Source organism: Salvelinus namaycush, chromosome 3 (genome assembly GCF_016432855.1).
Source record: "Salvelinus namaycush isolate Seneca chromosome 3, SaNama_1.0, whole genome shotgun sequence".
NCBI classification, from domain to species: domain Eukaryota; kingdom Metazoa; phylum Chordata; class Actinopteri; order Salmoniformes; family Salmonidae; genus Salvelinus; species Salvelinus namaycush.
The window spans coordinates 17,277,503-17,303,778 of record NC_052309.1 but is presented as its reverse complement, the minus strand read 5'-3'; the positions used below and the strand labels follow the sequence as shown (position 1 = coordinate 17,303,778).

The window sequence follows — 26,276 nt, the reverse complement described above, 5'->3', positions numbered from 1 at the left end:
TAACCAGGCTCATTACTATGCAGTGTAAACTACAGACCTCCTGTAACAAGGCTCATTGTTGTGCAGTGTAAACTACAGACCTCCTGTAACCAGGCTCATTGCTGCGCAGTGTAAACTACAGACCTCCTGTAACCAGCATCGTTGCTGTGCAGTGTAAACTACAGACCTCCTGTAACAAGGCTCATTGTTGTGCAGTGTAAACTACAGACCTCCTGTAACCAGGCTCATTACTATGCAGTGTAAACTACAGACCTCCTGTAACAAGGCTCATTGTTGTGCAGTGTAAACTACAGACCTCCTGTAACCAGGCTCATTACTATGCAGTGTAAACTACAGACCTCCTGTAACAAGGCTCATTGTTGTGCAGTGTAAACTACAGACCTCCTGTAACCAGGCTCATTGCTGCGCAGTGTAAACTACAGACCTCCTGTAACCAGCATCGTTGCTGTGCAGTGTAAACTACAGACCTCCTGTAACAAGGCTCATTGTTGTGCAGTGTAAACTACAGACCTCCTGTAACCAGGCTCATTACTATGCAGTGTAAACTACAGACCTCCTGCAACCAGGCTCATTACTGTGCAGTGCAAACTACAGACCTCCTGTAACCAGGCTCATTGCTGCGCAGTGCAAACTACAGACCTCCTGTGGAAATGTGGCAGCAAGTATTGAAACCTGTCTCCATGGAAACCACCACTTCCTGTTCTCGTCTTGTGAGTCATTTGTGAACCAGCTCCTTTGAGTGCTCGGATGTTGCTCTGGACTCTCTCTAACCCCCTTCACAGAGGTAGTTGTGTCAGGTATAATGGATTAATCACAACCACTAGTTTAGTTGCAGGCTGAAATACTTTTCTTGGTATAGGCTTACTTCATTCATCACACTACATCACACAATGCATGACAGGTAAAGCAAAATATTCTTGTCTGCATGGAGTTTGAGCACTATATTCACTAAATTGTCAGACTGATAATAAACATGACATTTGATCCATTAAAAACAACAAATTATATTTCCCCCACAGAACCTAAACTGTTCAAAATGTCATTTTGCAAAGACAGCATGAGAATTTGATACACCAGAATTTTAACACAACAAAGTTGAGTAGCCACACAAACACAGCTACAAAAGAGGACATTTATCCCACAGTGACCTTCAAACTGGCCGTTTTCCCAGCAAAGGATTTTAGGAGGTGGGTGGTCAAGAGAGAGGAAATACAGGAGTAAAATGTGTGCTTGTAAGCCTTTCAGTAATCCTTATCCATTAACTCATGTAAATGCTATATCAGTAGGTAACATATCCCAAAAAAACAAGTTCCCACCAAATCCACTTAATCTTCCTTGAACTGTTATCCCTCCACTTCTAGCCTTTTATCTAACTCCATCTAATCTACAAAATCCCCATAGCCCACGTTCATCCCCTCATCCGCCCACTGGTTGCCGGTGTGTCTGGATGCCAGACACAGCCCCTCTGACCCCCCTTCCCTCCACGCTGTGTGATGAGAACAGCCCCCAACCAGAAGCACAGTAGCTGCAGCCTATCTGGACAGGAAGCCAGGAGCAGAAAATGACTTTTATGGGCCCGCCAAAGCAATGAAAACCCCTACTCCATGGTTTAAATGGTTTTTTCCCCTCTAGACTGTGCGACTGGCGCTCTGCAAATGGAACAAAGGATCTTTCATGATTGTACTTAAGAATAATTATTGGATCTTGAATTGTCCTGGTTGTCATTTATGATAATTTCAGATGATGTGGTATTATCAAAAGAAACAATGTTATACTGTATATTCACATAATGGTTTCTAAAATCCCACGTGAGATCTGTCTATCAGACGGTGCATTGCTCTGCCGGTTTCAGTGTGTGAATCATTTCATTCAAGCCAGGAAGACAGAGGTGAAAAAGGTAGAAAGAGAAGTTAGCGCAAACAAAGAATAAGGGATTTATTGTGGAGAAGACATTTCCATGTGTAAAATCTTTATTGCATGCACCTTACTACATGAACTAGATGGTTGAGTGAAATAAATGCTGAGAGGTCCCTTTCCAATGCCACAACATGCACCGGAGAGGGTGACCTCAGATTGAGCCCTAATACCCTCCACAGCGTGACAGAGGCACCACTACATTTATGCCAGCGAGAGCTGCAGTTTACGCCACTGCCTCCCGACACCCCCACAGTTAAAATCTACACCCAGAAGAGCTAACAGCATCGTCAGACTTCCTTCACATTCAGTGACCTGATGCTTAATACGAGCAGCTGGCGTGGCGGAAAAATTCTGATTTCTTTCTCTTTCTTTTGCAACAGTATAACAGCTATAGTTGGTTCAAAGACAATCCTTCTCTTTGCCTAAATCATTATATTACCCTATAGTCTGTAACTGGAATGCAAATCAGGAGAAAAGACAAAATAAATGAAAACCCACACCCACAAACATTTTTTTGGCAGCACAAAAATCAAGGGAATATGGCAATACTGGTGGCTACATACTATTGTTGAGAGTATTGCAGTAAGTACAAACTTCCCATCAGAATGTTTTTGACCACAATTTAAAACAATAACAAAATGGTAAGACTTTTCCATCAACCAAAAAATGGTAGTTATTTAAATGCATTTCATCCCCAGTAAAAAGGTGGACTATGAATTGCAACAGTTGTTTCTCTAAGTATTTGAGAGGAAAGTGTGAGGGGTAGACATGATCAAAAACAAAGTTCATCTTGGAATGTGTGCTTGGGATCGTCGCTGGGAAGATTCCAAGCGGAATGATGAAGCCGAATTCTCAAATTTTGGCAGTGACTGGCCCTGTTCACTTAATTATCTCCCAATCAATGAATGGTCCTGAGCGGGGGCGGAGTCTTAGATGGCGACCTTGGACATCTGGTCCTCCAGTTTGGCAATTCGGCGGTCCTGTAGGGTGACGAGGTCCCTGAGCGACTTGACTTCTCGCAGTAGCTCCTCCAGTTTCCCTTCATTTTGCTGCAATAAAGCATAGAAAGAACAACCAGTTAAATAATGACAAGATATATTGTTTCACAAACCATTTGGTGGCTAAAATGACTTAACAGAAAATGTTCCAGTACTGTTCTGATATCAATCGTTGAGAATAAAATCTATTCACTGTGTTCCTGCAGCTGATTTTCTTAGTTTATCTTAACACATCTTGTCTATTGCCTGTGTTAAAAGTACAGTTTTATTCACTATATTGTCTTAATATAGCTTGACAGTTGTTACTGAAAGTGTCCAGTCCTACTCACTATAGATGGATGTGGAGAGGCCTTGCTCTCGGCAGGCGAGGTGTTTGCTGCTTTCTTGGCTGGCTTGCCCTCCAAGACATTAGACTTCTTGACCACCTTGAGGTCGCGGTTCTTGCCGGGGACATAGCCGTTTTTCAGGGAGATCAGGATGGGCTCGCCGTTCTTCCCATCAAACCAGTCCTCCGCCTCGATGGCACAATCTGGTCCTGCTGTGTCCGGGTACAGGTCATCCTGGAACAGGTCCGACTGAATGTGTGGGACGGAGAGAGGGAAAGACATAATGGTATCAGTTAGGATTGTACTCTAGTCAGTGGTGGTAATCTATTCTTAATATTGCCCGATTTGAACAACAATTGCACTCTTTTCTACAGCATCAATGTCTTCAATGCAAAAAAAATATTCAAAGAGTAAAAGAAAGACACAAACCTTTCGGGGGACTGTCATAATGATTGGCTCACATTTTCTCTCATGTAGTTTATAAAACCTGCAAGTAAAATAGACAAAACATGATGAGGATGTACAGCCACATAATCAAAGGCATTAGGACTGTTCTCTCAAATACTGCAACATGTCCTCCCTCTAACGGAGAGAAGGTCTCAAAGCCATCACACTGAGTGCATGGTTGTTACCTGGCAATCTCGCACTTGTTGACGTCCAGTCCTCGTTTGGGCATGTAGCCCATACCTCGCTGGGGCTCCTTGCTGGAGAAGGTGTTGAGGTAGTGCACGAATGGAGCCTCGTCCGTTATCTCAAAGTACCGGATGCTACTGTCACCCTGAACATAGGAGAGGTTACTGTTAAAACCTGTGAAATCCTCCCAGAATAACCAAAGTCACACTAATCCTCTATCCAGATGGGAGACAATATTGGGTTTGGGGGATAAGACAGTGACTTAGGAAATACAATACATCTCTAACAATATATCATCCTCACCTTCCCACACAGGTACACTACGTTGGTGTCTGCATCATAGAAGGGCAGCAACACTCCATTACTGGTGTCCAGCTCGTGGACTGATATTGGCTCTTCCATGCTTTTCTGTCAACACAAAACATACCTTTCATGTGGTTACTTTAACTATACATTCATGTACGTACTACCTCAATTGGGCCGACCAACCAGTGCTCCCGCAAATTAGCTAACTGGGCTATCTGCATTGTGCCCCACCCACCAACCTCTCTTTTACGCTACTGCTACTCTCTGTTCATCATCTATGCATAGTCACTTTAACCATATCTACATGTACATACTACCTCAATTAGCCTGACTAACCAGTGTCTGTATGTAGCCTCACTACTTTTATAGCTTCGCTACTGTATATAGCCTGTCTTTTTACTGTTGTTTTATTTCTTTACTTACCTAATGTTCACTGTAAGGTCTACACCTGTTGTATTCGGCGCACTTGACGAATAAACTTTGATTTGATTTAGATAAGGATTTGTGCATCTATGAGTGCATGAATGTCTGTATGTGTATAATAAATAATTTGGTAGGTGCTTATATTTGTCCTATTTTACACGTGTGAATTGAGAATGTGTTTTTTTGCATATCCCAACTCTCCCAGAGACACCCTCGGAGAGTGGGGTCACAGCCAGGGTCTGCCATTTTTAACGGCGACACTGGAGCAATTAGGGTTAAGTGCCTTGCTCAAGGGCACATCGACAGATTTCCATGTGTGTGTGTGTCCGTGTGGGTCTGGATGGGAGGTGACATACGGGGTTCCAGAGGGCTAGCTGCCGCTCGCTCATGCGGCTGAAGCCGGTGGTGAAGATGTTTCCGTCAGCCAGGAAGATGGCTCTCATGGGCCGTGCTCCATCGTGGGCCTTGTCCTTCTCCTGAAACACAACACGTCTATCAGAGAGGATCGCATGTTTCAGCACCAATGACATGTGTGTGTGTTGGTAGGAGGGTGTGTGTGTGTGTTTATGTGAGAGACAGTGCTACAGTAAGAGTGATTATCAAGCCAACATACAGTGGCTTGCGAAAGTATTCACCCCCTTAGCATTTTTCCTATTTTGTTGCCTTACAACCTGGAATTAAAATAGATTTTTTGGGGGGGGTTGTATCATTTGATTGACACAACATGCCTTCCATTTTGAAGAGGCAAACTATTTTTTATTGTGAAACAGACAAGAAATGAGAAAAAAAAGAAAACGGTCAATACTTTGTAAAACCACCCTTTGCAGCAATTACAGCTGCAAGTCTCTAGGGGTATGTCTCTATAAGCTTGGCACATCTAGCCACTGTGATTTTTGCCCATTCGTCAAGGCAAAACTACTCCAGCTCCTTCAAGTTGGATGTGTTCCGCTGGTGTACAGCAATCTTTAAGTCATACCACAGATTCTCAATTGGATTGAGGCCTGGGCTTTGACTAGGCCATTCCAAGACATTTAAATGTTTCCCCTTAAACCACTCGAGTGTTGCTTTAGCAGTATGCTTAGGGTCATTGTCCTGCATTTAGCGCTACCCATCATTCCTTCAAATTCTGACCAGTTTCCCAGTCCCTGCTGATGAAAAACATCCCCACAGCATGATGCTGCCACCACGCTTCACTGTGGGGATGGTGTTCTCGGGGTGATGAGAGGTGTTGGGTTGGCACCAGACAAAGCGTTTTCCTTGATGGCCAAAAAGCTCAATTTTAGTCTCATCTGACCAGAGTACCTTCTTCCATATGTTTGGGGAGTCTCCCACATGCCTTTTGGCGAACACCAAACGTGTTTGCTTATTTTTTTCTTTAAGCAATGGCTTTTTTTGGCCACTCTTCCGTAAAGCCCAGCTCTGTGGAGTATATGGCTTAAAAAGTGGTCCTATGGACAGATACTGCAATCTCCGCTGCGGAGCGTTGCAGCTCCTTCAGGGTTATCTTTGGTCTCTTTGTTGCCTCTCTGATCAATGCCCTCCTTGCCTGGTCCATGAGTTTTGGTGGGCAAAACTGGTTTGGATGGTTTGTTGTGGTGCCATATTCTTTAAAACATTTTATAATGGATTTAATGGGGCTCCGTGGGATGTTCAAAGTTTCTGATATTTTTTTATAACCCAACCCTGATCTGTAGTTCTCCACAACTTTGTCCCTGACCTGTTTGGAGAGCTCCTTGGTCTTCATAGTGCCGCTTGCTTGGTGGTGCCCTTTGCTTAGTGTTGTTGCAGACTCTGGGGCCTTTCAGAACAGGTGTATATATACTGAGATCATGTGACAGATCCTGTGACACTTAGATTGCACACAGGTGAACTTTATTTAAATAATTATGTGACTTCTGAAGGTAATTGGTTGTACCAGATCTTATTTAGAGTCTTCATAGCAAAGGGGGTGAATACTTATGCACGCACCACTTTTCAGTTTTTTTTCTTCCCATCATCTCACTTCACCAATTTGGACTATTTTGTGTATGCCCATTGCATGAAATCCAAATAAAAATCAATTTAAATTACAGGTGGTAATACAACGAAATAGGAAAAACGCCAAGGGGGTGAATACTTTCGCAAGGCAAAGTATCTCCCCCAGAGTCCCCAGCCCACTCACAGCCACAATCTTCTCCTTGCGGGGGTCAATGACACGGATATTCTTGTCCTTGCAGGCGGTGCAGATGAGGGCTCCGTTGCGGCTCCAGCAGGCGCTGAAGATGACGTCAGGGTGCATGTCCTCCAGCTGGATCATGGCCTCACCCGTCCCCACGTTCCAGATGATAATCAGGTTGTCACAGCCTGGTGGGACAGACACAAATAAACTACAGTCAAAATCCACATGCCACTGCCTCGTAGCAGAGTACAGTCCCACAGTAGAGTGGAAAATATATAAAATGCCTTGTATTCTGAGAGCTGTTGTGACAAATTAACTCCCCGCTGAAAGTGCCATACTCCTGCAGACACTATACTCAGTGTGAGAGCAGAGTATTAAACCTGTATCTACCTGCACTCATGAGGACGTTCCGGGCCGTGGGGTGCCAAGTGACGATGCCCACCCTCTTCGAGTGTCCCTCCAACACCACCACAGGCTCAGCCAGCGGGGTGACCAGCCCATTCTCTGGGATCTGCCACACCTGGAGACAGCGAGAGATGAAGTTAGTCATGATGCCATTGCCTTATACTTATTTATAGCCATTTTCTCATTTATAACTACGGACATGAACAAACAAGAGGTCAATTCTCCTCAACCCCTTGAGACAATCAGCCTTAGCTAGATGTCAGTATACTATGGATGTGCTTGTCTAATGTTAGCAGGATGTACTAACAGTGTTTAGTCTAAGGGTGGCAGCAGAGAGCTGATGGGGGCAGAAACAAGGATGGGAAAGGAATAAGGTCTGCATAACATTTCATGTTTCACCTGCATAACATATATTTCAGAGAGCAGACCTTTCTAAAATGTTTTAGTATTCCATCTTTAAGGTATATCATATAAAATATATTTAGATAAAATATTGTATGGACCCTTTTGTGGACTTGTCCGTCTCTTGCTACAGACATTATTTATTTGTCTAAGACCAAATAAGGACACAAGACATTCTGATAGGATGACCTCACTGCCCCACCATCCACTTATGGCTGTGGATCCGATAACGCTATGACACATGCTTTGTGTATAGAGTACACCAGGGAGGCTAAGGCTGCAGCACTAGCATTTGCAGCACACTGACAGACCCAGACAGGGCTATTGATCATAGTCTTCTTAAGAGATGTCACAGAGTTCACTGCAAAAAATCTATAGGGGTAAAGAGCTTTCCTTTATTATGTAAGGTGCACCCACAGAGTTCAAACATGTGTAGTAGGTAGGTATTCATACCTCGGCCAAGACAGCATCTTGAACATAGGGTCACCATTTTAAAGATGTAAGCAGTGAAAACTGGCTGTACGTACCATGACTGTGCAGTCCTCTGAGCCGCTGGCGATGACATGGTCATTGTGAGGGCACCAGTCGATGTCCAGGACAGGACCCGTATGACCACATACTGTTGGGTAGGCCTTGTCTATCCGACCCATCTGGAGAGAGAAAGAGGAGGTTCAGTATGACTGTTGGAGATCAGTAACAAAGACGGGAGAAACGGTGAACTGTGAGCCCCCTAGTCCCACTGGCAAAGACCAAGGGTTGGCTTGTGAAGGAATCAAAATACAACATTAGGTTAAAAGTCATCTATTTGGCCTCCCGGGTGGCGCAGTGGTCTAGGGCACTGCATCGCAGCGCTAGCTGCGCCACCAGAGTCTCTGGGTTCGCGCCCAGGCTCTGTCGCAGCTGGCCGCGACCGGGAGGTCCGTGGGGCGACGCACAATTGGCCTAGCGTCGTCCGGGTTAGGGAGGGTTTGGCCGGTAGGGATATCCTTGTCTCATCGCGCTCCAGCGACTCCTGTGGCGGGCCGGGCGCAGTGCGCGCTAACTGAGGGGGCCAGGTGCACGGTGTTTCCTCCGACACATTGGTGCGGCTGGCTTCCGGGTTGGAGGCGCGCTGTGTTAAGAAGCAGTGCGGCTTGGTTGGGTTGTGCTTCGGAGGACGCATGGCTTTCGACCTTCGTCTCTCCCGAGCCCGTACGGGAGTTGTAGCGATGAGACAAGATAGTAATTACTAGCGATTGGATACCACGAAAATTGGGGGAGAAAAGGGGGTAAAATAAAAAAAATAAAAAAAGTCATCTATATACAGTTGAAGTCGGAAATTTACATACACTTATGTTGGAGTCATTAAAACTTGTTTTTCAACCACTCCACAAATTTCTTGTTAACAAACTATAGTTTTGGCAAGTCGGTTAGGACACCTACATTGTGCATGACAGGTAATTTTTCCAACAATTGTTTACAGACAGATTATTTAACTTATAATTCACTTTATCACAATTCCAGTGGGTCAGAAGTTTCCATACACTAAGATGACTGTGCCTTTAAACAGCTTGGGAAATTCCAGAAAATTATGTCATGGCTTTAGAAGCTTCTGATTGACTCAAATTATGTCAATTAGCCTATTGGAGGTGTACCTGTGGATGTATTTCAAGGCCTACCTTCAAACTCAGTGCCTCTTTGCTTGACATCATGGGAAAATCAAAAGAAAATCAGCCAAGACCTCAGAAAGAAAATTGTAGACCTCCACAAGTCTGGTTCATCCTTGGGAGCAATTTCCAAAACGCCTGAAGGTACCACGTTTGTCTGTACAAACAATAGTATGCAAGTATAAACACCATGGGACCACCCAGCCGTCATACCAACCAGGAAGAAGACGCGTTCTGTCTCCTAGAGATGAACGTACTTGGTGCGAAAAATGCTAATCAATCCCAGAACAATAGCAAAGGACCTTGTGAAGATGCTGGAGGAAAGAGGTACAAAAGTATCTATATCCACAGTAAAACGAGTCCTAAATCAACATAACCTGAAAGGCCGCTCAGCAAGGAAGAAGCCACTGCTCCAAAACCGCCATAAAAAAAACAGACTACGGTTTGCAACTGCACATGGGGACAAAGATCGTACTTTTTGGAGAAATGTCCTCTGGTCTGATGAAACAAAAATAGAACTGTTTGGCCATAATGACCATCATTATGTTTGGAGGAAAGCCGAAGAACCCCATCCCAACCGTGAAGCACAAGGGTGGCAGCATCATGTTGTGGGGGTGCTTTGCTGCAGGAGGGATTGGTGCACTTCACAAAATAGATGGCATCATGAGGTAGGAAAATTATGTGGATATATTGAAGCAACATCAAGACATCAGTCAGGAAGTTAAAGCTTGGTCGCAAATGGGTCTTCCAAATAGACAATGACCCCAAGCATACTTCCAAAGTTGTGGCAAAATGGCTTAAGGACAACAAAGTCAAGGTATTGGAGTGGCCATCACAAAGCCCTGACCTCAATCCCATAGACATTTTGTGGGAAGAACTGAAAAAGTGTGTGCAAGCAAGGAGGCTTACAAACCTGACTCAGTTACACCAGCCCTGTCAGGAGGAATGGGCCAAAATTCACCCAACTTATTGTGGGAAGCTTGTGGAAGGCTACCCGAAACATTTGACCCAAGTTAAACAATTTAAAGGCAATGCTACCAAATACTAATTGAGTGTATGTAAACTTCTGACCCACTGGGAATGTGATGAAAGAAATAAAAGCTGAAAGAAATAATTCTCTCTACTATTATTCTGACATTTCATATTCTTAAAATAAAAAAGTAATGATCCTAACTGACCTAAGACAGGGGATTTTTACTAGGATTAAATGTCAGGGATTGTGGAAAAACTGAGTTTAAATGTATTTGGCTAAGTTGTATGTAAACTTCTGACTTCAACTGTATACACAAACACACACACACTCTACTCCAGCATTTCCCTAGATAACTTTTTTAGCAGTGGTGGCAAAGGTTGTGGAAAGGGGGGGGGGGGGGGGGGGGGTCACGGAGGCCATGGTCAATTCTGTGTTCTTATGCTAAAACATTATGACAAAAATCAATGGGGACCCCATACGGGGCCCCTGGGCATGTACCCTGAGTGACCGGCCGGTAATCCAGCCATGCCAAAAGTATACCTAAATTCATTGTTTGCTTTCATTGGTTTCATCATTTTAACTTATCATTTGGTGATTTCTTGTTTTCAAAGTTGACAAAAACAATATATAGGTAAATTATATTTTCTACAAACTTTGTCTGGTTTTAGTCATTAAAGTTTACACTGAAAGTGTTTTTCCATCCCAAAAAACGCATTTTAAAAAAGTTGGGTGTGGCGGCAACTATTTAGCAGCAGCCGCTGCTAAATGAATACTGGGGAAACACAGTTCCCTGAGACAATATACAGTGCCTTCGGAAAGTATTCAGACCCCTTAACTTTTTACACATTTTGTTAGGTTACAACCTCAATCTAAAATGTATTAAATAGTTTCCCCCCTCATCAATCTACACACAATACCCTATACAGTAATCCCTCGTTTATCGCGGGGGTTACGTTCCGAAAATGACCCGCGATAAGTGAAATCCGCGAAATAGAAAACTTTTTTTTTTTTTACAATTAGCAACTATTACATGTATACAAATACAGTGACTCACGTGTAGGCCGTTTCGTCGACATTATGGGTTTAGGAGATGTTCGAAATTACAAGATAATTTGGCCAACTTAATGTAAATTTGCCAAGCTGTTTTATGTACGTACACATAACTGCACGAGACGACAAAATGATAGCACAATTCGTAGCATGTTTTGATACAAGAAGCGGGAGTGAGTTTTTAGCGAATCAGAATGCAGAGCACAATGCACCAAAAAAAAAAAAAAAAATGCATTATGAAAATCCGCGAAATAGCGAATCCGCGATAAGTGAACCGCGAAGTGGCGAGGGATCACTGTAATGACAAAGCAAAAACAGGTATTTAGAAATAGTTGCTAATTTAATAAAAAATATATTGAAATATCACATTTACATAAGTATTTCAGACCCTTTAATCAGTACTTTGTTGAAGCAACTTTGGCAGCAATTAAAGCCTGGAGTCATCTTGGGTATGACGCTACAAGCTTGGCACAGCTGTATTTGGGGAGTATCTCCCATTCTTCTCTGCAGATCCTCTCAAGCTCTGTTAGGTTGAATGGGGAGCGTTGCTGCACAGCTATTTTCAGGTCTCTCCAGAGATGTTCGATCAGGTTCAAGTCCGGGGTCTGGTTGGGCCACTCAAGGACATTCAGAGACTTGTCCCAAAGCCACTCCTGCTTTGTTTTTTTTATTTCACCTTTATTTAACCAGGTAGGCTAGTTGAGAACAGGTTCTCATTTACAACTGCGACCTGGCCAAGCTAAAGCAAAGCAGTGCGACAAAAACAACAACACAGAGTTACACATGGGATAGACAAACGTACTGTCAATAACACAATAGAAAAAAATAAGATAATCTATGTACAGTGTGTGCAAATGTAGAAGAGTAGGGAAGTAGGCAAATAGGCCATAGAGGCGAAATAATTAAAATTTAGCATTAATACTGGAGTGATAGATGTGCAGATGATGATGTGCAAGTAGAGATACTGGGGTGCAAAAGAGCAAGAGTGTAAGTAATAATATGGGGATGAGGTAGTTGGGTGTGCCATTTACAGATTGGCTGTAAATAGGTACAGGTACAGTGATTGGTAAACAGGTACAGTGATTGGTAAGCTGCTCTGACAGCTGATGCTTAAAGTTAGAGCGGGAGATAGAAGACTCCAGCTTCAGAGATTTTTGCAATTCATTCCAGTCACTGGCAGCAGAGAACTGGAAGGAAAGGCGGACCAAAGGAAGTGTTGGCTTTGGGGATGACCAGTGAAATATACTTGCTGGAGCGCGTGCTACGGGTGGGTGTTGCTATGGTGACCAGTGAGCTGAGATAAGGCGGAGCTTTACCTAGCAAAGACTTATAGATGACCTGGAGCCAGTGGGTGTTGGGGGCTATTTTGTAAATGACATCGCCAAAGTCAAGGATTGGTAGGATAGTCAGTTTTACGAGGGTATGTTTGACAGCATGAGTGAAGGAGGCTTTGTTGTGAAATAGGAAGCAGATTCTAGATTTAATTTTGGATTGGAGATGCTTAATGTGAGTCTGGAAGGAGACTTAACAGTCTAACCAGGCACCTAGGTATTTGTAGTTGTCCACATATTCTAGGTCAGAACCGAACAGAGTAGTGATGCTGGGAGGGTGGGGGCAGCAATCGGTTGAAGAGCATGCACTTAGTTTTACTAGCATTTAAAAGCAGTTGGAGGCCACGGAAGGAGTGTTATACAGCGTTTAAGCTCGTTTGGAGGTTTGTTAGCAGTGTCCAAAGAAGGACCAGATGTATACAGAATGGTGTCGTCTGCGTAGAGGTGGATCAGAGGATCAACAGCAGCAAGAGTGACATCATTGATATATACAGAGAAAAGAGTCGGCCCGAGAATTGAACCCTGTAGCACCCCCATAGAGCCTGAGGTCCGGACAACAGGCCCTCCGATTTGACACACTGAACTCTATCTGAGAAGTAGTTGGTGAACCAGGCGAGGCAGTCATTTGAGAAGCCAAGGCTATTGAGTCTGCCGATAAGAATGCGGTGATTGACAGAGTCGAAAGCCTTGGCCAGGTCGATGAAGACGGCAGGATGGATATAGTGGAGGTGATATGATCCTTGACTAGTCTCTCAAAGCACTTCATGATGACAAAAGTGAGTGCTACGGGGCGATAGTCGTTTAGCTCAGTTACCTTAACTTTCTTGGGAACAGGAACAATCTTCTTGAAGCATGTGGGAACAGCAGACTGGGATAGGGATTGATTGAATATGTCCGTAAACACACCAGCCAGCTGGTCTGCGCATGCTCTGAGGCTAGGGACGCGGCTAGGGATGCCGTCTGGGCCGGCAGCCTTGCGAGGGTTAACACGTTTAAATGTTTTACTCACGTTGGCTGCGGTGAAGGAGAGCCCGCAGGCTGTGTCGGTGGCACTGTATTGTCCTCAAAGCGAGCAAAGAAGTTGTTTAGTTTGTCTGGGAGCAAGACGTCGGTGTCTGCGACGGGGCTGGTTTTCTTTTTGTAGTCCGTGATTGACTGTTTACCCTGCCACATACGTCTCGTGTCTGAGCCGTTGAATTGCGACTCCACCTTGTCTCTATACTGACGTTTAGCTTGTTTGATTGCCTTGCAGAGGGAATAGCTACACTGTTTGTATTCGGTCATGTTTCCGGTCGCCTTGCCCTGATTAAAAGCAGTGGTTCGCGCTTTCAGTTTTGCGTGAATGCTGCCATCAAACCACGGTTTCTGGTTGGGGAAGGTTTTAATAGTCGCCGTGGGGACAACATTACCAATGCACTTGCTAATAAACTCGCTCACCGAATCAGCATATACATCAATGTTGTTGTTCGACACTATCCGGAACATATCCCAGTCCACGTGATTGAAGCAATCTTGAAGCGTGGAATCAGATTGGTCAGACCAGTGTTGAACAGACCTGAGCACAGGCGTTTCCTGTTTTAGTTTCTGTCTATAGTCTGGGAGCAACAAAATGGAGTCGTGGTCAGATTTGCCGAAAGGAGGGCGAGGGAGGGCTTTGTATGCGTCGCGGAAGTTAGAGTAACAATGATCCAAAATTTTGCCAGCCAGGGTCTCGCATTCGATATGCTAGTAAAAATTTAGGGAGCCTGGTTTTCAGATTAGCCTTGTTAAAATCCCCAGCTACAATAAATGCAGCCTCAGGATATATGGTTTCCAGTTTACATAGAGTCCAATGAATTTCTTTCAGGGCCGTCGAGGTGTCTGCTTTGGGGGGGGATATACACGACTGTGATTATAATCGAAGAGAATTCTCTTGGTAGATAATGCAGTCGGCATTTGATTGTAAGGAATTCTAGGTCAGATGAACAAAAGGACTTGAGTTCCTGTATGTTGTTATGATCACACCACGACTCGTTAATCATAAGGCATACACCCCCGCCCTTCTTCTTACCAGAGAGATGTTTGTTTCTGTCGGCGCGATGCTTGAAGAACCAAGGTGGCTGTACCGATTCTGATAACGTATCCCGAGTCAGCCATGTTTCCGTGAAATAGAGAATGTTACAATTTATGATGTCTCTCTGGAAGGCAACCCTTGCTCGGATTTCGTCTACCTTGCTGTCAAGAGACTGGACATTGGCGAGTAGTATACTCGGGAGTGGTGGGCAATGTGCCCGTCTACGGAGCCTGACCAGAAGACCGCTCCGTCTGCCCCGCCGTTGTTTTGGGTTGCCTGCTGGGATCCGATCCATTGCATCTGGCTTAGATTGTAGGACGGCCGGGGTGTTAAGCATGTCCCAAGTTTAGGTCACCTAACAGTACGAACTCTGAAGCTAGATGGGGGGCGATCAATTCACATATGGTGTCCAGGGCACAGGTGGGGGCTGAAGGGGGTCTATAACAAGCAGCAATGGTGAGAGACTTATTTTTGGAAAGGTGGATTTTTAAAAGTAGAAACTCAAATTGTTTGGGCACAGACCTGGATAGCATGAAAGAACTTTGCAGGCTCTCTCTGCAGTAGATTGCAACTCCACCCCCTTTAGTAGTTCTATCTTGTCGGAAAATGTTATAGTTAGGGATGGAAATTTCAGGATTTTTGGTGGCCTTCCTAAGCCAGGATTCAGACATGGCTAGGACATCCGGGTTGGTGGAGTGTGCTAAAGCAGTGAATAAAACAAACTTAGGGTGGCGGCTTCTAATGTTAACATGCATGAAACCAAAAACCAGAGAGGTTTTGTCTCTAGAGGCACCATTTAAGCCAGGTGCAGTCACCGCATGTGTGGGGGGGTGGAACAAAAGGGCTAGCTAAGGCATATTGAGGAGGGCTGGAGGCTCTACAGTGAAATAAGACAAAAATCACTAACCAAAACAGCAATAGACAAGGCATATTTACATTAGGGCGAGGCATGTGTAGCAGATACATACCATATTGGGTGAGGCGGGGTGCAGGAGTGTATGTTCAGTCCATAGATGGAAATTGAGATAAAATATTAAAAACATATTCTAAATATATACGAAGAAAAACGATATATACACGGGACGGGACAAGACAATCAAAACAGACATCCCACTGCTACGCCATCTTGGAAAACATGTCTTTGCTGTGTGCTTAGGGTTGTAACCTTCGCCCCAGTGTGATGTCCTGAGCACTCTTGAGCAGGTTTTCATCAAGGATCTCTTGGTACTTTGCTCAGTTCATCTCTCCCTCAATCCTGACTAGTCTCACAGTCCCTGCCGCTGAAAAACACCCCCACAGCATGATGCTGCCACCACCATCCTTCACCGTAGAGATGGTGCCAGGATTCCTCTAGACCTGACGCTTGGCATTCATGCCAAAGAGTTCAATCTTGGTTTCATCAGACCAGAGAATCTTTTTTTCATGGTCTGAGCAGGCCATGGTTTGTAGGTGCCTTTTGGCAAACTCCAAGCGGGCTGTCATATGCCTTTTACTGAGGAGTGGCTTCCGTCTGGCCACTTTACCATAAAGGCCTGATTGGTGGAGTGCTGCAGAGGTTGTTGTCCTTCTGGAAGTTTCTCCCATCTCCACAGAGGAACTCTAGAGCTCTGTCAGAGTGACCATCAGGTTCTTGGTCACCTCCCTGACCAAGGTGCTTCTCCCTGATTGCTCAGTTTGGCCGGGCGGCCTGCTCTAGGAAGAGTCTTGGTGGTTCCAAACTTCTTCCATTTAAGAATGATGGAGATCACTGTGTTCTTGGGGACCTTCAATGCCGCAGACATTTTTTGGTACCCTTACCCAGATCTGTGCCTCGACACAATCCTGTCTCAGAGCTCTACGGACAATTTCTTCGATCTCATGTCCAATCAATTGAATTTACCACAGGTGGACTTCAATCAAGTTGTAGAAACATCAATGATGATCAATGGAAACAGGATGCACCTGAGCTCAATTTCGAGTCTCATCGCAAAAGGTCTGAATACTTATGTAAATAAGGCATTTTTATTTTTTTAGCCAAAAAAATACAGTTTTTGCTTTGTCAATTTGGGGGATTGTGCAGATTGCTGAGGATTTTTTTATTTCTTTAATCCATTTTATAATAAGGCTGTAACGTAACAAAAATGTGGGAAAAGTCAAGGGGTCTGAATATTTTCCAAGGCACTGTAGATAATTTGTTGTTGTTCATGTACATGCCTGGCATTTCTTAACTATTACTTTCTTCCAGCACCATTCATTCATATTCTTTACGATCATCAAAACCCCAAGGCAGGATTATACATTAAGTGTACAAAACATTAGGAACACCTTTCTAATATTGAGTACAGAACAGCCTCAATTCGTCAGGGCATGGACTCTGACGAATACAAGGTATCGAAAGCGTTCCACAGGGATGCTGGCCCACGTTGACTCCAATGCTTCCCACAGTTGTGTCAAGTTGACTGGATGTCCTTTGGGTGGTGGACCATTGATACAAAAAGCAAACTGTTTAGCGTGAAAAATCCAGCAGCGTTGCAGTTCTTGACACAAACCGGTGCACCTGCCTGGCACTTACTACCATAACCCGTTCAAAAAGGCACTTAAATCTTTTGTCTTGCCCATTCACACTCTGAATGGCACACATACACGATCCATGTCTCAATTGTCTGAAGGCTTAGAGATCCTTCTTTAACTTGTCTCCTCCCCTTCATCTACACTGATTGAAGTAGATTTAACAAGTGACATCAATAAGGGTTCATAGCTGTCACCTGGATTCACCTAGTCGGACTATGTCATGGAAAGAGCAAGAGTTCCTAATGTTTTGTACACTCAGTGTACATGGTTATTTACAAACTCTGCAGGCTAACATTCCTAAAAAAGACCATTCATTTTTAAATGAATATGAATTCGGAGGGCTAAATTGATTAAATATTAAAGCATTGAACCTCTCATTAAAGGCTTCAGTCATACAAAAGTTATACTTAAATCAGAACTGGTTCTCCAGCAGATTAGTAAAAATGGCTCACCCTATGATCAAAAAGGGCATTTTCCCATTTATTCAGATTACAACCTCTTACTTCTTTCAAAATGAAATAATCTCCAAAATAGGACTACTTTTAATACAAGCTGGCTGCAGTTTAATCCACCAGAAAAGACAAAACAAATACACTAATTGATCCCCCAAAAAATTATCTTTGGAAAAATATATAATCTTTGTAAATTATATCATAATTAGGACTGGGGGAGTTGTCACACATGCAGCTAACAAAATATATATGGAAATGTCTGCTCTATCCAAAATTACAACTAACTGATTACTGTAAAAATGGAGGCAAGAGGGAGGGGGAGAAGGTAAAAAATGTGTTTGTCGGCCCTGCACTAAAGACCAAAATATACTGAACTAAAACACAATACGCAACAATTTTAAACATTTTACTGAGTTACAGTTCATATACAGGAAAATCTGTCAATTAATTTATTTCAATCAGGCCCTAATCTATGCATTTCACATGACTGTGAATACAGACACGCATCGGTTGGTTACAGATTTATTTATTTTTTAAGTAGGGGCGTGGATCAGAAAACCAGTCAGTATCTGATGTGAGCACCATTTGCCTCATGCAGCGCGACACATCTCCTTCGCATATAGAGTTGATCAGGCTGTTGATTAAAGCCCGTAGAATGTTGTCCCACTCCTCTTCAACGGCTGTGTGAAGTTGCTGGATATTGCCGGGAACTGGAACACGCTGTCGTACACGTCAATCCAGATCATCCCAAACGTGCTTAGTGGGTGATATGTCTGGCGAGTATGCAAGCCATGGAAGAACTGACATTTTCAGCTTCCAGGAATTGTGTACAGATCCTTGCAACATGGGGTGATGGCGGCGGATGAATGGCACGACCATGACACTCAGGATCTCGTCGCGGTATCTCTGTGCATTCAAATTGCCATCGATAAAATGCAATTGCCATTGATAAACCGCTCTCCCACACAACGCCATACAAGTGGTCTGCGGTTGTGAGGCCGGTTGGACATACTACCAAATTCTCAAAAACGACATTGGAGGCGGCTTATTGTAGAGAAATTAAAATTCAATTATCTGGCAACAGCTCTGGTGGACATTAATGCAGTCAGCACGCCAATTGCACGATCCCTCAAAATTTGATACATCTGTGGCATTGTGTGGCAAAACTGCACATTTTAGAGTGGCCTTTTATTTCCCCCAGCACAAGGTGCACCTGTGTAACGATCATGCTGTTTAATCAGCTTCTTGATATGCCACACCTGTCAGGTATATGGATTATCATGGCAAAGGAGAAATGCTCACTAACAGGGATGTAAACAAATTTGTGCACATAATTTGAGATAAAATAAGCTTTTTGTGCATTTGGAACATTTCTGGGATATTTTATTTCAGCTCATGACCAACACTTTACATATTGTGTTTATATTTTAGGAGCACGAGCGCGCCTAGAAAAAGTAAGGATTCTAGCTTTAATCTCTCAAATATTTTTCATTGTGCTCCTAAATGTATTTGCGTGCGCCTATATTTTTCAAAATAGGCACACAAAGGTCAGTGTAGAGCCCTGGGCAGCCTGAAATGCTGGACAACCATATATGGTCAAACCTGCTGACAGCAGCTGCAAGCTCTTGGGTACTGAATAGAGGAGAGAGAGGCTGTTCACACATCTCCCTTATACACCCCAACAACAGCCGCTCTCTAGTCAGCCTGATCAATCCGCGGCATATTCACTTTTCTGTCACTAAAATTAAACCACTTAGAAATGTTATCTAAAACCCATTCAGTTACAGCACTATAGTCCTGAAATTGTTGGTCTTTCAAAAGGTGGCCAAGTCCATTTGCACTGATACTAAAGTGCACCCTCACATTCTGCTAAACAGATAATGAATTGATTGGCACATATACATATCCAGCATAGTAAAATAGCATAGTATTTAATTTTGTTGTCTCATTTCCATGATTGCATATAGGCTCTGTCAGTAACCAAAAACGTAGGAAATAACAAATAATCAAATCACACTGAAACAGAATGGAGCGATTGAATGTAACTAATACTGAGATCTAGGCCAACAGTGAGAAGAAGTGTTCCAAGCCTGATGGAAGCCTGATGAGAGAAGAAGCCATGACGCTGCCTAGTTGGCTGGCTGATAGTGACACACTCACCTTTAGCAGAGGGAGGACAAGGAAGGCTCCGCCCCCACTGGCCTCGATGATGATGGCGACGAATTTTGGGTTGACGGCACAGAAGGAGCTGTCCCATGTGACCCGGGAGACGCGGATGTCATCATAGCACTGGTCGTTCTTCAGTGCCTGGCCAAAGACATGACGGAACTTACTCGCTCGTACCACTCGCCTGAACATATCTGCCATCAGAAGGAGAAACAGACAGGGAGAGATGTCAGACAGATGCGAGAACAGGCTTACTAAGGGCATAAAGTTAACAGTGTACTAAAGGCGACAGATAGTGACACAGTTTATGACAGACCTCTCAGTAGCTACTTTAAACACTTCAGCAGCACTAGTTCACATGTATTTGTTCATTACAAATTTCAAATGTATCTTTAGACCCCCTCTTATGAGTGTACATTATACTAAAAACAAACTGGTGTGGTCATTGTAACAGTATAGCTTCTGTCCCTCTCCTCGCCCCTACCTGGGCTTGAACTAGGGACCCTCTGCACACATCAACTGCCTCCCACGAAGCATCGTTACCCATCGCTCCACAAAAGCTGCGGCCCTTGCAGAGCAAGGGGAACAACTACTTCAAGGTCTCAGAGCGAGTGACGTCACCGATTGAAACGCTATTAGCGCGCACCACCGCTAACTAGCTAGCCATTTCACATCGGTTACACTTGCTCAAACTGATGCTCAGTTGATGTGAAGCCACTCCAGACAGAACATATTAAAAGCTTAATGGGACATTGCCATTGACTCATTAATGTCTCATAACGTACCCATTTCTGCCTCAAAATGGTAGAGCAGGGCTAAGCTAAACTGTCCCAAGCTCAATGGCAGAGCTGTCTCCCAGTCAGAAGAGGCAGACTTTGTAGATGTCTACTTTTCTGTGCATCTGATCAAAAAAAGGTGCTGGCTGAGTTTGTGTGTATGAACTATGAACCTAGGAACATTTTGTTTTTTTTAACCATTATTTAACTAGGCAAGTCAGTTAAGAACAAATTCTTATTTTCAATGATAGCCTAGGAACAGTGGGTTAACTTCCCTGTTCAGGGGCAGAACAGGTTTTTACCTTGTCAGCTCGGGATTTGATCTTGCAACCGTTCAGTTACTAGTCCAACGCTCTAACCACTAGGCTACCTGCCGCATTAGCCTAATAGTTATTTTGACAAACTTTCTTATTAGCCTACTTAGCCAGCCTTTATTCACATTTCCCAAATGTTCACTTTGGCAGGCTAAATGTTGGTGTAAGCTGGCCAAAAGGTTCAACAAGAGAGCTCAATTTAGCTAGCGTATTGCTTGGTTTCCAAACAAAACAGATGATAGATTCCCATCACTCCTCACAGGGAGCAGGCTCCAATCAGAAGAGCTGACCCTACTGCAGGAAGAGCTTAATCAATTACAGTTTAGCATCAAAGGCTTCTTTGTGTCGGTCTCCCATAGCCCCTAACAGAAAGCAGTGCATAGCCACAATACAGCACCGTAAAATCAAAAACATTGACCTGGTGGATCCTCTTGAGGAGTGTGCAGTAGACATTTTGCCAGTGTGCCACCCATGTAAAACATGAATTATTGTTAGCATTTGGATTGAATAATTGTTGATCCTCCCACCATCCTTCATATGGAATGTTGTCTTTTGATGAGTGATGGTTTCCTGCAGACATAGCTTTGTTTCCTTAACAGGAAGTGGATGCAGAAGTTCTATCCTTCCTTTAGCCCATGCGCATGGCAGACTGTGATAATAGACGAGACTATAAGGAAAAGGACAGCACAAATGTCCGCCATCAGAGTCATTCTACTAGTATTATTAACTAGTGATTGGGGGGGGGCAACATGTTTTCAGCACTTTTATTTCAATTACATATCAAAACTCTTTCTCATGCTCTCTCTAGTCTCTCTGCAGCAGAAATATAGTGAGCAATATGTTTGGAACATCAAATTGCAATACATATATAATTGTGAGAATCATAATACATATCGTATCAGCACATCATAGCGTGAGATCCCTGGCAATTCCCAGCACTAGTATTACCCCACATGCTGCTACCTTCAACATCTATTCAGAATGTTCACTGATGGCCTCGCAATATTGTAAGGATAACCAGAATGTAGTGAATAGCCCATCAATTGACCCAATGTAAGCACTGGGTAGAATCTGATAGTTTGTTGTTGGGGTCTCCGAGCTCCCATTTTGAATGGTAGTACAGACAGAAAAAACTGGTCTGAATAACACAGAAGCTGACCCTGTGGTGAAGAGATAAATCAGAGTATACTACATACTGAGGGAAGAGATGGTCTTTAGTCATAAAAAGGTGTTTAATCAAAGTCGTTTTTATTATACAAGGAGCTGGTATATGTATCAATGGGCTGTCCTCGCTCTAGAGCTACGGTGTTACATTCTTCTGACTAAGCTCAACCAAGCCCATCTCCCAACTCATAAAGTATACTCAGGTCATGGGTCTGCATCCTTCTGAAGAAATGGGGCCAGTGACTGAAACATCTGCCTAGCAAATAATACACTATTTATTTATATTTCATATAAATCATATTAGCCTAAACATAGGCTAGCATCCATTTTTCCTGAAGACCCTTCTGGTCACACATCGATCCCTCTCGGAGCAGGAACCGCCATTAGCACAGCAAGACCCATCTCTCCTGGATCAAATATCCTCCTGGGTCAAAGCCTTGGGTACAGGACATAAGCTATTCTATGATACTGTGGCTATTTGACCACAGCCTGCATCACTACAACTGCATCATGCAGCCAGAGAAGGACATGCAGGGTTTGACAAACAGAACACAATGGTCCATTATTGGTTTCAGGCCTGATTATTCATTTTTGGAGAGGTTCTCCTCTCACATACATGAACCGTCCAACAAGATGTGCTCCACGCGTCATATGTCTACTTTCCAGAGAGCAGGATGGCACATAAAGGACTAACTCTGGGGTAGCACCACTCCAACATGCATATCAGCACCCATATGACCCTTTGGTCTTCTTCATCCTTTTAATGACTGAATAGTGTATCTCACAGTACTTCAATCCGAGACCGGGAATCACCAATCCATTTATCTTATCAAGTTACAGTTGAAGCTGTAATCTATCGTTCTGCCCCTGAACAATGCAGTTAACCCGCTGTCATTGTAAATAATAATTTGTTCTTAACTGACTTGCCTAGTTAAATAATAAATAAAAATGGAAGGGTAATACATATGTTTTACTATATGTCACAGTTAATCTGTCAGCCAGTTCTAGTGTCAAATATATTATGCTGCTAAACAAGAGGTGGATCATGTATTTTCTCATCCCTGATAGACATTTATCTATCAACATCCTAAGTGCAATTAAACCCATAGAAACAGATCATGATCAATTTATACGAGCAATGCAAAATATTTGCTATATTAAGCCCTAGGTATTGTGAGGTAGACTATATGACAATATTATGTAATAAAATGTATGCATTTGTGTTCAAAATGATGACAATTGTGGTCAGTCAATGGTAGGCCATATGCTTACTCTTTCCTGGCAAGAAAAGAGGTGCAGTAGACAGACTGATAACTCTAGTCTCAGATTGAACTGTGACAACACCACAGTGGCATCTATTATCAGAGTATGACCTACTAGACTGGATATCATTGGACACACAATTGACTGCCACAGACTACTGTATTTACATGCACTATTTTTGTGCAGCGCTAGTGTGCGGGAAGCCAGAAGTTAAATAAAATTCCATTTCAACTTACTGTACCGGTGGGCAGGAAGGTTGGTCATTATGATGGGGGAATTTGAGACAAAATATCTAAAGGATCCTATTATTAAATAGACTTTCCAAACGTGGGTATTTTGTAGACCCACTTCCTATCTGCTTACCTCATGTCAAAACAAGTTATTCCTTTTTTGTCCACATATTATGGCGCATGTGCAGGACTTTTATTTTGACATGAGGAAATCAGGAGAAGAGGTGGGTCTACAACAGACCAGCTTTGGAAAGTCTGTTTAATAATATGATCCTTTAAATATTTTGTATCAAATTCCCCCATCATAATGACCAACCCTCCTGCCCACTGGCACAGTAAGTTGAAATTGAATTGTATTTAACTTCTGGCTTCACGCGGACTGTTTTTGTGCAACCCAATACAATTGAAATCAACGCTAGTGTATTTAAATACACCCGCGTTGTTAACAGCAGCTACCAGAGCATGTAGCTAGCTATTATTGAATTAACTAGGTGAATGGGTCCTGGTAGGTTACTGTAATCTGTATGCTTCTGATTAATACAGGTGATTGGTCAAAGCAGAAATTGAAGTACAGTGTAATAATAAACCAACAAATTTGACCATAGAGCATAACTAGGCAAGCTACTCTTGATTCCATACGCTAAAGGTGGACAATAGTCATGCATTGTGTGGCTAGCAAAAATGCTAGCTACTTCCCTATGTGCAATTCATTAGTAATAATTTTCAAAGGCAGATCATCACCCAGGAGGATAAATTATAGTCTAACAAGACTTGCTAAAGCGATGTCTAATAAATGTATCGATAAAGACGCTCGTGAATTGACTATTTACTACTATGGGCTATAATTTGGAGCATGATAGACACCGCCAGCGAGCTATTATAACAAAAGTGCATATTTTATCCATGGCTCTGGCTGTTACCATTCATTAACGGTGCACAGCCGGGTAGGTTAGCTAGCAGCAAGATGTTTACTGCAAATACAGACCGTTCTATTTTCCTTACCTCCTAAATCTATGCGAAATTTTCCGTGAACGCGAGGTAATCAATATGAACACATGAATATGGTAGTTTAGCCCTCGTCCGTTAGGATTTTCCCTTGTTACACTCGTTTATCCGTTCGAGTATTCTTCTTTCCCTCCAGACTGCAATTCTATGAACCGGAAGCAACGCCCTGTTCCATCCCCGCCTCTTACATACGAGGAATTTTAGGATAACAATTGTCTTATTTATATGATAAAGATACCCTTTTATTTAAAAAAAATTATCCAGTGAAAATTATTAAGTGAGTCTATTAAAGCATCACCAACACTGTCATAAGTAGGTTTATAATAATAATGTTTAGTGCGCCTGTAAGTGGTGATTCTAAGAATGGCAGCTCCACATCATTTTTTTCTCCTCACAGTTTACCACATTTCTCAGATGTTTGCGCCTGGTCAATGTAAATTTGTTCAATAGAATCCCACAGTGGAGGTGTCATAATACCAATAGGGGATTTTAGAAACACTTCAAATAAGGCCTGTGTTTCATGTAGGCTTACCCTGGCGTGATTTTTTGCTAACCATGTAAATCTCTCTCTGACAAAGTGACTTTTATCAATATATTCGTCTCTATTTACTCTAAGATTCGAAAATGCTAATTAGCATCAAAGTAGACATCATGCAAAACTTTAAATCCCTGCAAGCTCCTGCACGTCACCTCTAGCTGATATCTTTGCCAGCAGGTAATGTGTCAATTTAAAACTTGCACAAGACAGTTCACAGAATTGTAGCATTTCATTTTTGGGGGGTAAATACAGGCGAATATATTGATAAAAGTCATCTTGTCCTAGAGAAAAGAGTGCAATAATGTGCCATTATTTTGAAGGAAAACAATACTCAGTTATCAGATGTCACACCAAGGTAAGCCTATACAAAACACAGACCTATTTTAAGTGTTTCTAAAACCCCCTATGGGAAAAATGAATGGTGGAAAAACAATTGGAACCATTTCCCTGTTTGACCTCTAGGTTTTATGGGTTTTATGACTCATACTGTGGTACTCTATTACATTTACATTTTAGTCATTTAGCAGACGCTCTTATACGGAGTGACTTACAGTAGTGAGTATATACATTCTGTGTACTTTTTTTCATTCTGGTCCCAAATGGGAATCGAACCCACAACCCTAGTGTTGCAAGCGTCATGCTCTACAAACTGATCCACACGGGACATAGGACTGTTCTATCTACAGTACGACTGAACCCAAAGGCCCGACTAACACATTCTCATGCGTACAGTACGCTCCATAGTTACAAAGGACAAGTATGACTCATTGACTTGCAAGCGGTGCTCAAAACCAGACTGCAATCTGAGAGCAATAGCTTTTTACAACTCAAGTTCCTCACATGGCTGTGTGTGTGCGTTTGTGTGTGTGAGAGAGAAAGAGACACACACACAGATGGAGGGGAGGGGAGGGGAGGGGAAGAAGAAAGAAAGAAAGAAAGAAAGAAAGAAAGAAAGAAAGAAAGAAAGAAAGAAAGAAAGAAAGAAAGAAAGAAAGAAAGAAAGAAAGAAAGGAGGGAGGGAGACATAGATAAAGAGACAGCCAGAGAGAGTATTTGATCCAAAGCACTTTATTACCTTTTTTGGGTTCAGGCTTTGTCTCTGGTGGTTTTTCAGCAGGCTTCTTAGTGAAATCGAAGGCCTTCTTCATCTGTGATACTTTCAGGCTCTGGCCCAGGTCCACAGCCCCGTCAATGGAC

At 43.0% G+C, this 26,276-nt stretch overlaps 1 protein-coding gene across 1 annotated transcript; it reads right to left on the bottom strand.

Annotated features, from left to right (window-relative positions):
- Positions 1-1,922: 1,922 nt before the first annotated feature.
- Positions 1,923-24,683, bottom strand: LOC120045023 (coronin-1C-A-like). The gene is made up of 11 exons (XM_038989841.1): positions 24,539-24,683; positions 19,784-19,983; positions 8,096-8,218; positions 7,152-7,281; positions 6,765-6,946; positions 4,960-5,079; positions 4,178-4,282; positions 3,874-4,019; positions 3,671-3,728; positions 3,245-3,490; positions 1,923-2,966 (listed from the first exon to the last, which is right to left on the bottom strand). Exons 2-11 carry the CDS (start codon positions 19,979-19,981, stop codon positions 2,847-2,849), a joined length of 1,428 nt encoding a protein of 475 aa, XP_038845769.1. The 5' UTR covers positions 19,982-19,983; positions 24,539-24,683; the 3' UTR covers positions 1,923-2,846.
- Between the last annotated feature and the right edge of the window lie 1,593 nt (positions 24,684-26,276).

Excerpts from the sequence above, each read along its gene's own strand:
- LOC120045023 (XM_038989841.1), bottom strand. The coding sequence starts at position 19,981 with ATGTTCAGGCGAGTGGTACGAGCGAGTAAGTTCCGTCATGTCTTTGGC. Across the intron at positions 3,729-3,873 it reads AACAAGTGCGAGATTGCCAG|GTTTTATAAACTACATGAGA; the intron begins GTAACAACCATG and ends TTTTACTTGCAG. Across the intron at positions 3,491-3,670 it reads TTATGACAGTCCCCCGAAAG|TCGGACCTGTTCCAGGATGA; the intron begins GTTTGTGTCTTT and ends CCACACATTCAG.